The sequence below is a fragment of the Cherax quadricarinatus genome, chromosome 79, assembly GCF_038502225.1.
Source record: "Cherax quadricarinatus isolate ZL_2023a chromosome 79, ASM3850222v1, whole genome shotgun sequence".
Lineage (NCBI taxonomy): Eukaryota > Metazoa > Arthropoda > Malacostraca > Decapoda > Parastacidae > Cherax > Cherax quadricarinatus.
In genome coordinates this window covers 18,874,115-18,885,291 of record NC_091370.1, presented here as the reverse complement: position 1 = coordinate 18,885,291, position 11,177 = coordinate 18,874,115, and the positions used below count along the sequence as shown (strand labels likewise).

General features: G+C 37.3%; 1 protein-coding gene across 2 annotated transcripts; it reads left to right on the top strand.

Annotated features, from left to right (window-relative positions):
• The first annotated feature begins 1,445 nt into the window (after positions 1 to 1,445).
• Positions 1,446 to 4,956, top strand: LOC128702706 (uncharacterized). Of its 2 annotated transcripts, none has more exons than XM_070102022.1 (4): positions 1,446 to 1,694; positions 2,077 to 2,229; positions 3,987 to 4,133; positions 4,475 to 4,956. In XM_070102022.1, exons 1-4 carry the CDS (start codon positions 1,634 to 1,636, stop codon positions 4,603 to 4,605), a joined length of 492 nt encoding a protein of 163 aa, XP_069958123.1. In that variant the 5' UTR covers positions 1,446 to 1,633; the 3' UTR covers positions 4,606 to 4,956. The 2 variants fall into 2 exon arrangements, with proteins under 2 accessions (XP_069958123.1, XP_069958124.1); XM_070102023.1 differs by lacking the exon at positions 4,475 to 4,956 and adding an exon at positions 4,269 to 4,386.
• The last annotated feature ends 6,221 nt before the right edge of the window (positions 4,957 to 11,177 follow it).

Sequence of the window (11,177 nt, the reverse complement as noted above, 5' to 3'; positions counted from 1 at the left end):
CAGTGTGGTTTATGGTACGTGAGTATCAGTGTGGTTTATGGTACGTGGGTTTTAGACAATTCCAGTAATTGTACCATGTACTTGTAGAAGTAACAATTATTATTATTATTATTATTATTATTATTATTATTATTATTATTATTATTATTATTATTACTATTATTATTATTATTATTATTATTATTATTATTATTATTATTATTGTTGTTGTTATTATTACTATTATTATTATTATTATTATTATTATTATTATTATTATTATTATTATTATTATTATTATTATTATTATTATTATTGTTGTTGTTGTTATTATTACTATTATTATTATTATTATTATTATTATTATTATTATTATTATTATTATTATTATTATTATTATTATTATTATTATTATTAAACATTTATTAAAACACTCGTATTGGCTTCTAGAAATCATTATAAGATTTTTTTCTGGTAGCAAAATAAGTCTTTAAATAGATTTGCTTTGGGAATGTTGCTATAAAGCTTGGATTATATACACACTGACGACACTGGAGGACAGGAGGGTCAGGGGAGACATGATAACGACATATAAAATACTGCGTGGAATAGACAAGGTGGACAAAGACAGGATGTTCCAGGGAGGGGACACAGAAACAAGAGGCCACAATTGGAAGTTGAAGACACAAATGAGTCAGAGAGATAGTAGGAAGTATTTCTTCAGTCATAGAGTTGTAAGGCAGTGGAATAGCCTAGAAAATGACGTAGTGGAGGCAGGAACCATACACAGTTTTAAGACGAGGTTTGATAAAGCTCATGGAGCGGGGAGAGAGAGGGCCTAGTAGCAACCGGTGAAGAGGCGGGGCCAGGAGCTAAGACTCGACCCCTGCAACCACAAATAGGTGAGTACACAATAGTGGGGACCAGTGAAGAGGCGGAGCCAGGAGCTATGTCTCGACCCCTGCAACCACAAATAGTTGAGTACAAACAGGTGAGTCAGTACAAAGTTCTGGGAAAACAATGTTACAGATATTTTTACTTGTTGGTCATAACATGGACAGTTATAGTAATTATAACATCAAGGTACGGACAATTACCTTCTGTTTCCCATTGTTTTCGAGTTTGCTGGACGATTAAATATTGTTTAATTATCCGAGGAAGGTCTCAAAATATTATCAGTTTGGAGAAACGGAAAAGTCATCCTCGACATGACATCTATAATTGACCAGGAAGTAAAGTCTGTGTTAATGATTAATTATCAAAGTATTTTCTGGAAAAAATATTGGTTATGGTTGTGCCAGTGGATTCCCCATAGCACTACCGTAGTTCTGTCTGTGAGAAAGGTTATTCAATACGGAGATAAATTTCTGTGATCATGGGGGGACTGAAATGAACGTAATTCTTATTAAGATAATGAGAGATAAAGGAAAGATAAGAAGATAGGACAGCTTATGATAAACCTAAGAGTCAGTATTGGTGCGTGTATGTAGTGGAATGTGTGTATATCTCCCTGGCTCACTATTCTCTCTCTCTCTCGCTCACTCTTGCACACACAATTGCTGGGTTCTCATGCTGTGCTGGTTCTACAACCAGATTTGTAAGGTTTGGTGATTGTATCTGTTTTCAAGGTAGTTTGGAAGTGATTGTGGCGACAATGAAGACTCTGCTGTTGATGATTCTCGTCAGCCTGGCGGCTCTTCCTCCACCAGCGCAAGGTAACATATATATATAAACCCCCGAAAGAAAGTATATTTATTTAGCTGCTCGCGGCAATATTTTTATATTTAAATTTTTGGATGGGAAAAAAATTTAATGAAATTGTCGAGGCTGCCTGCTAGTGTAGATATGTCTACTTTTTCTGGGACTTATCTTAATTAACCTCAACTTGGTGAATTGTGTGAGATGTTGCATTCATTATCCTTAAGTAGATTAGCATGTTATGCTATCCTCTCTCTCTCTCTCTCTCTCTCTCTCTCTCTCTCTCTCTCTCTCTCTCTCTCTCTCTCTCTCTCTCTCTCTCTCTCTCTCTCTCTCTCTCTCTCTCTCACTCTCTCTCTCCTTCTCATGTGCTCATCGTGCATGTGTTGTGTGCCACAGGTCTCCAGTGTTATACGTGTGTGACTAGTGGGAACGACATGACGTGTCTGAGCGACCCAGAACATGTGGTCAACGGGTCGCCCATCACAGACTGCAAGCAAGGTGAAAATATCTGCTGCACCATCACTCGTCAGGAGTACCTGGAGACTCCAGGTGAGTGAAGCGCCGTGGCTGCAGGTGTAGCTGTAGGTGTACCTGCAGGTGTAGCAGCAGGTGTACTTGCAGGTATAGCTGCAAGTGTAGGCAAGATGAGGATATAATCAGGGGAGCAAACTACACTCACCTTCTCAACCATCATATCTGAGTGACTGATTCACACTGTGGTTCATTGTCAAGCCACGACTGAGCAACACAAAATAGGGAACCAGAAAACATGTCGAGAAATAATAAGGTGAAAAAATCTGGAAGACTTCATAAGGTCTTGGAAAGATCGAAAAGTCGTGTGAAATCTATCTCCTGTGGAAAGTGTAATTTGATTGTTCCAGCCACGGTGTTGATATGTTCTAGGAAATCACTGACTGGGTGGGATTTGAACCCATGACAGATGGATCCTAAAATTCACAGGCCAGTGCGTTAACCACTGGGCCAGCTGACTCTAATATTTCTATACACCATAGGAAGGTTAGCATGGGCCACGATTGTGAACACTAATGCAGGCGATTACAGATTAGTGTGGGATTCGTCTGTAAACATTTGCATTTGTGGTAACATTGGTGGCCCATGCTAACCTCCCGATGAAATACAGAAATATAACTAATTGAATGAATCTTAACAGAACCAGCTGGTCAAGTTATTAACGCACTGGCCTGTGAGTTTTAGAACTCACTTGCCCCTGGTTCAATCCCCACCCGTTCTGTGATTCATTTGTTATTACAATTCAGTGAGTCATGTTTTAACATCTAGAAAGCGGATGATTTCCTCTCAGGTAACGTTGAGTCAGTGTGCCAGTCCTGAGGTGAGTGAGCAGTCTATCAACGTGAGATATATACAGTAGATAATGTTAAACAGTGAGAGACATAATGTGAACTAGGTTTGATGACCACAATAATATATGATAAATTAGACACATGTGCAACTCTTGGGTATCTTTATTGAGGAAACGTTTCGCCACACAGTGGCTTCATCAGTCCATACATAGGAGAAACTTGAAGAACAGGAGGAGAATGAGGTAATCAGTCCCTCAACCTTGAGTCGATGTGTTCAGTCCATCAATCATTCTACTCAAGATTGATGGACTGAACACATCGACTCAAGGTTGAGGGACTGATTACCTCATTCTCCTCCTGTTCTTCAAGTTTCTCCTATGTATGGACTGATGAAGCCACTGTGTGGCGAAACGTTTCCTCAATAAAGATACCCAAGAGTTGCACATGTGTCTAATTTATCAACATGTCGGTTCTCTGAACCATTCATCTACAAAACAATAATATATATACAGTATGAAGATGTATGGAGAGTAGAAGTGCTAGAGAAGGTCAGGAATGGTGAATGTTGTACACACCTGACAATAAGGAATTAGGCCTTAATATACAGCATTTTTTGTGTATTTCGATGTCTAATTATCCTTTATTTCAGCTAACAAAAAACTGAAACTGCAATGGACTCTAAATAACATTTTGGCCTTTGATGACGCATTATCAAGTCGAAAAGAATCGAGCCATTGTCAAGTTTGCGTTTTTAACTTGTTGATTAGTTGTGAGTTGTTGCAGCCAAGGCATTCAAATTCTTATTAATTTTTATGCTGTACAAAGATAATGTAATTTACATTTATTAAGACATTGTTAGGTACAAAAGTAGACCACTAGTATGCAATGCATTGTGAGTTAGATGTTCCATTCACGGTAATGGGACTTTCAAGCTGGAAATTCTGATTCAAAATCCCTGCTTCCCCTCCTGGCTGAGTGGCGCAGGTGTGGCGCAGTCCTTTGGTCGAGGCTGCCAGGAAAACTGCATGGAAGACGGCTTCTCAGAGAACCCAGACTCTACCCAGGTTATCTACCTCACCTACTGCAAGACGCCCAAGTGTAACAAGGGTGATGGAAACGTACCTCTGGACGGTAAGTCTTCCATAATGTACATACCGTAAAAAAAGATAAGGATTTGATTTCTTTGCAAAAGTTACAATGTGTAATTACAATTTTGATTTGTTAAGTACAAAGAAAGCCACCATCATGCCGAGGCATTTCTGGCAGATTGCAGGGGCATTTCTGGCAGATTGCAGGGGCATTTCGAGTGACTTCAGAGCTGAGCGGACATAAAGTAAACTATTAGTTAAAAGCAGTTATTTGTCGAAAAAATATGTGAGCACATGTCTTTAAAATGCGTACGTTTATATTAATGTTGGAATAATAATGTGAGTTTTGAAAGTGAAGCTTGTACTGTGTTTCATGTACGGCAGATGGTGGTGGTGGAGATGACAGCAACAAGGATAACGTTATTAAGAACATCCCTGGCAACGTAGCTTCTCTCACTACCCCGCTGCCGCTTCTGATGGCTGCCGCAGCCTTGGCACTAGCTCCTGGGAACTAGTGCCAGAGCCTCCTTGTAACCTAAGGCCTCGTCAACAACCTCCAGAGGAACTAATGCCTTGTTACTTCACCAGCCATCAACTCATCAGCCTTCCCAGTGAGAAGACAATGGGAGGCAATCAGCTTTAGTCAAAAAAAAAAAAAAAGAAAATAGTTGCAATTCTCAGGTTCAGGAGCCTCTCACAGACATTAAGTCACCTCATAAATCACAATATTTGACTTTATTAGGTCATCTTACTTTAATTTTTAGAAAAATTACTATATAATATCCTTTTAAATAATTTAATATTATGTATGAAATGTCAATAAACATTTAATTGCCTAATAAAATAATTACTGACTTTAAATAAAATATTTGATATATTTCCTTGAGTTTATCCCTAAAAAAAGTCGTTTTCTGTAATTGCTGTCGTGTTCGAGTCAGCTTTCTAATAGTGTGGCTTTGGCTTCAGCGTGTTGTTATAGTCATCGTGGAGGAGCGCTAAACCCTTAAGGATCACGCAGCGCTTGGAAAATGATAAATAATCGTATTTGATCCGAGGGAAAAGCGAGGGTAGCGTGAATTCCTTGGATCAGCAGTACATAGGAGTGAGAACATTGTCTTGGGTGGCATCCTGGCATGCTAAGTTACAGCTCCTGAACCAACTTTACCGCTCGGTTACAGTTCCTGGCCCCTCGCTCACCCGTCCACTGACTAACACACAGTGGGAGTACATGGAACAGTTATCAGTAAGTAAGTTTATTCAGGTATACACAAATACAGTTACATAGAATTATCATACATAGCAACATATGTGTAGAGAACCTGGGATAACCCAAAAATAATTATTATTATTATTATAATCAAAAAGAAGCGCTAAGCCACAAGGGATATACAGCCCCAAAAATAATAATAATAATATTTTTATAGGTACAACTTACACAGACCAGAGCTGACATCAGTGACATACTATATAGAATTTCGGGCAAATTAGGTTAATTTTGTCACCAGGATGCGGAAAATTAAATTTACATACCAGTAAATGGTAACAAAGAAAATTATTATTTATCAAAGTTACATAGACAAGTAGGAATTTTGGGACACCTAGGTCTCAAAAAATGTCCCCCTTCGATACCTACAACTGTCATATCCACAAGTTGCTCTAGACCTATATTAATTGCAAATGAAATATGCATCACCAGGAATTCTGGTAAAATTTAATATAAACATGTGGACTGTATATTAAAATTAATAAATGATTACATATACACATTTATGTAACAGAAAGAGAATTTATAATCATAACACTCAGCAATTTGTCTGGAGATTACTGTGTATCATACTCAAAACCCTTGCTTAAAGTTTATGAAGAAAATACTGGCCAGAATTTCTAAACACAAACATAAAAACATACTTGCTGGGGTTCTGAAGCTGTCCTGCCCATCTGCTTAATGCTCACGTTATGCAGGACTCCAATTCCAACAATTTCGGCTCCTATTTGAGAGGTTTTAAGCCCAATATAACCTCTAGAGCGACGAAAACTATGCACATTACACTAACGTGTTTGTATCACATTCAAAAGCAATGGCGTCTCCCCCCTGCTCCTCAGCACAGGCGCAGAGCTTTCCCCTCGATTCTCTTCTTTACAATACACTGTATTTTTGGAAAATATACAGTATTTTCCACACAGGATGCGACCCACACCAGTTGACTAACACCCAGGTACCTACTTACTGCTAGGTAAACAAGGACAGCAGGTGTCTTAAGGAAAGACGCCCTAATATTAAGGATCTCAATTCGGATAAGTCACTGTCTGACTTTTTTTGGGTTATCCTGGGTTATCCTGGGTTCTCTATATATATGTTGCTATGTATGATAATCTTTGTAACTGTATTTGTGTATACCTGAATAAACTTACTTAGTGTTGCCTGCTGTACCAGAGATAGAACCACGGACCACCGCAATCGGCTAACACACTGAGGTCCGTGGTTCGATCCCCGGTACAGCTGGCCACAGTAAGTTTATTCAAGAGGCCTACGAGGTCACCGGACCTATTTGTGACCTCTTTCTCTGGGGGTAAGTGAAGGGCACAGTTGACGTACCACCTACAACCCTGGAGGAGCTGAATATTTCGATCACTGGAGCAGCTGGCATGATAACACCAGATATATTGGAGAGTGTCTGGGCCAAACTGGAGTATCACATCAATATTGACCGAGCAACCAGAGGGACTCACACTCTCCTTAATGCTACCTTATACTTCCTGAAACTGAATGATATCCTGTATCTGAAGTTACTAACTCTGAAACATTATTACAGTGAAGATGCATGTTCTACCTGTTTGAAATTAGGGAGTGTTTTTGTGGGCACCCTGTATAATTATTATTATTATTAAAGATTAACCGGTATTCTCCCGGCCCGGGCCTTTTCCAAGTGGTGGCCCGGCCTTGGCTCCCTCTTTAGAGAGTGTCTGAGACCTAAGTCTCCCATGGGAGGAGGCACAAGTACCTCCTCATCTTTGGGACCAACTGTCCCCAGGCCTACCCACAAGCTAGGCCTCTCTGGTCTGCCATCCCCGCCCCAAGGGAACAAATGGGAATGACAGTCTTATGAGCTAAAAGCTCGGGCTCAGGCACCTACCCTACCCTAGAAGGGCTGGGCATGGTGTCGATCACCCTGTATAATATATATATATATATATATATATATATATATATATATATATATATATATATATATATATATATATATATATATATATATAGAAGGATAATAGAAACGTTGCATGTCCAGGAAAGCTATATATTTGTAAGTGATTAATATAATATACGTAAATGATTGTTCAATGTATATATATATATATATATATATATATATATATATATTGGGTAAAACATGAGATATATATCAATAATAGCAAACAATAGCACCATAACTTAGCATAAACTTAGGTTATGTTACACTGTGTTTCACTATATAAGTCTGAACAAAGTTAGGTTAAGTTACTTTATGCTACAAGATTCATTAGTCACTTAAATATACCAATACATAATAAACCAAATAGAAAAATAACTTTTTATTATTAAAAATCTGTGATAAGGAAAAATATTAGTTCTTAAATTTTTTGTTTTTTGTTGCCCAATAATCTATATATATATATATATATATATATATATATATATATATATATATATATATATATATATATATATATATATATATATATATATATATATGTGTGTGTGTGTGTGTGTGTGTGTGTGTGTGTGTGTGTGTGTGTGTGTGTGTGTGTGTGTGTGTGTGTGTGTGTGTGTTTGTTTATATTATAATAAAATATATTCTTAATTATTTATCTATATACAATAACAACAACAACAATAACAATAAGTTAATAATAATTACAATTTATTATTAAATTATTAAATTACGCCCAAATGTTGCACAGTGATTCATTAGACTAATACAGATAATAACTCCATTATAATCTTCTACGATATATGGTTATATACATTACAGTTTATATATATATATATATATATATATATATATATATATATATATATATATATATATATATATATATATATATATATATATATATATATATATGCAGAACAACCACTGTGAAAAGAATAGTGAACTTCCAAGACCTTTCGTGATTTCTCACATTATCAAGGAACTATAAATATAAAAGGTCAACAGAGAGATATATAAGGACGAAACTACACCTCGCGGTCACCTGAAAACACTTGACCTTTTCATGATTATGTAGGCAGGTTGTCAAGGACCTGTCAAGAACAGTTTATATTATACCCATTCTTTAAGATTTTAGCTTGTGGAATGTATCTTAAATTCTTCACAAATTTTATTTCTTATAAATGAATCCAATTTGTATAATCCTAAACTAATATTCATATTAAAATCAAAACTATTTTTATTCAGCTTGATTCGGTTATATTTCTCTCAACCATAGAATTGCTTAATACAATTATCTCGGCTTTTTGAAAATCAATTAGATGGTTAAAATCCCTCACATGAATAAACTCAGCATTAAACTTGTCTACCTCTAATGCTATATCAATATTGTTGTGTTCTTAGCTCAGATATTTTTCCCAGTTTGACTGTAATAAACTGGACAAATTTCTGCCTACCGAGTCATCTACATTATGGTAGAATTTATATGATTAAACAGTGTTTTTATTGTGGTAGAATTTGGACAATTAAACCCAGGTTTTTTTATGGGGTAATCTAGGCAGTAATTACCCAATTACTCCTGCTTGATTACATTAATAATCCTCAGACAAAAAAAAATATTCGCCCTATAAACAGATTATTTTTTAACCAATATATAATATTAATTTTAATAATTATAATTATATCAGTTAAAAATAATAGATTATAACAATAATTACGTTTACAAATGAAGATTATATTAGAAATAATTATAAGGGGGTAATATGCGTGTAATATAGGCCTATAGAGCTTCACTGTATCGGCAACATGTGTGCTTTATAGAGCTAAATGAACCAGCTATCGCGGATACAATAGCTGTCTCTAGCTGAACACAGCTAGTTGACCCACCGAAAGCTGAAGGAAGCTCACTGATGTTGCTGAGCCAGCTTGTACTGGGACAATGCTTCTAAAGAGAGCTTCTAAAGGCATTCTGATGCACACCTCGTAGGTGTAAGCTCTCCTGGGTGAGATGATAAGTTCAAGGAGAGCTCTCTGTAGAGCTTTATCACGTTATTTTTAACTGGGTAGAGCATAATCAAGTCGTGATTAGTTTAATGGCCTGATAAAGCTCTACATAGAGCGACATGTTGTAAGAAAGCTCTTTCCATCACCTATGGTTGACTTAATAAAAACAAAAGCTCTCCTTAGAGCTAAACTTCGTCCCAGATGAAGCTCTTTTCTTCTCTTCCATGTATTTTTGTCTTCACTCCTGTAGGCAGGCACTAGGCCCTACAATCGGTGGGTCAGTGATCACAATCTTGATGGTCACCATAGGCCTACTGGGGACGGCATCTCTTAGGGGAAAAAGGCTGAAGAAATTTACCGATTTCTTTTTCAATGCCATGTTTGCCATATCACAAAAGTTAATGCATGGTACATTAACTTACATCTCGAACACAAACTAGAGATTATCCAAGAATTTGCACTATAAAAATATTTTTTTTTCCTGGGTCCTTGGTGACTTGTGTTTTAGAAGTGATCCAAGTCCCAGGACTGGAACTTGTGCTTTTAAATCAATGTTTAGTTGCATAGTTTAGGGAGGTTGTGGCCTCATCTCCCAGCTCTCACATCTTATTCGTCTATGGTAACCAGTGATCAGCAGTCGGGACAGTGTGATGGTTTTTAGTGGTGACCGCTGCTTCACCGGTTGGTACTTCCCTCACACTCCTTACTCCAATCGGTGTGAGCAGTTCCACACTTCCAGGAACTCCAGTACTTGTGTTGCAGGCCTGCGTGGTGCTGTATGAACAACCAATAACAATCACAAGGAAGATTCATATATCACTTGTGTGATATATGAATCTTATGACTTCGCTAGATAGTTATGTACACTATATACAGGACTACCGCCCACAGGATGGGTATGGGGTGCATAATAAACATATTAAACTAACACTATATACAAAATGTACTAGTATTTTCAACACAAGCCAACTCAGTAATAAACAGGGAATAAAATTATGACAAAGAACCAGGTGTCACAGATGAGCTGATGGTTTAAGGAAGTCTGGATGGAATCATTTCCTGAACCAAGTAATCAAACCGTCATCCCCCAACTCTCCTTGAAAAGCTGTATAATCCTATGGGTTTAGCGCTTCCCCCTTGATTATAATAATAATAATCTCCTTGAAAAGCCAGAATGTCAAAGCACACCTGAAGGTCGCAAGATAAACTAGGGTTGTATACCACCACTAGATGGCTCTGGTCTCGATGTTTACATCTGACAAGGATGACTACAGGATTCCGGTTATTCTTGCTAATGATCGTACGTTGGTTAGGCTATGATGAAACATTTACAGTCGTTACTTCGTATGAAAAGTCGAGTATTTAAGGAGCATCATGGGACTTAAGGTTGTAAATAATTGCTGGGATACAGCTAGAGGACACTCTTCAGGTTATTAAATGATGATATTCTTTGAATGCCAGTGTGGCTTATTTCTTGCAGGATCCTATTGACCTTCTTCCTGTGGATGTGACTCACAACTGTCTAATCTTGGAGATTTATAAACTGCTTCAGAGTCCAGATTATCATGTTCAGTCTTCCTCAGAGTCCAGATGGTTATGTTCAGTCACTCAGCCACGAGAGTTCAAGGTAGAGAGTATATTGATATCGAAAATGTGAATGTAAAGAGAGTATATTGATATCGAAAATGTGAATGAAAAGACAAGTACACACACTTGGCACATCTTTACTGAATGTTTCAGTTGAGGGACCAAGATCGCTCCAGAGACACAAGAGAATGACAAAACAGTATATCTTGTGGAGAATACAAGTCACAAGTCATGGTCGGGCGAAGCCATGAGAATATTAATTGCTCCGTCAAGTGGCAGCTAAGAACCATTATCATGTGTGCAAGAGT

Coding starts and splice junctions, on each gene's coding strand:
- LOC128702706 (XM_070102022.1), top strand. CDS start 1,634: ATGAAGACTCTGCTGTTGATGATTCTCGTCAGCCTGGCGGCTCTTCCT. Junction 1,695..2,076: donor TCTTCCTCCACCAGCGCAAG/GTAACATATATA, acceptor TGTGTGCCACAG/GTCTCCAGTGTTATACGTGT. Junction 4,134..4,474: donor TGGAAACGTACCTCTGGACG/GTAAGTCTTCCA, acceptor CATGTACGGCAG/ATGGTGGTGGTGGAGATGAC.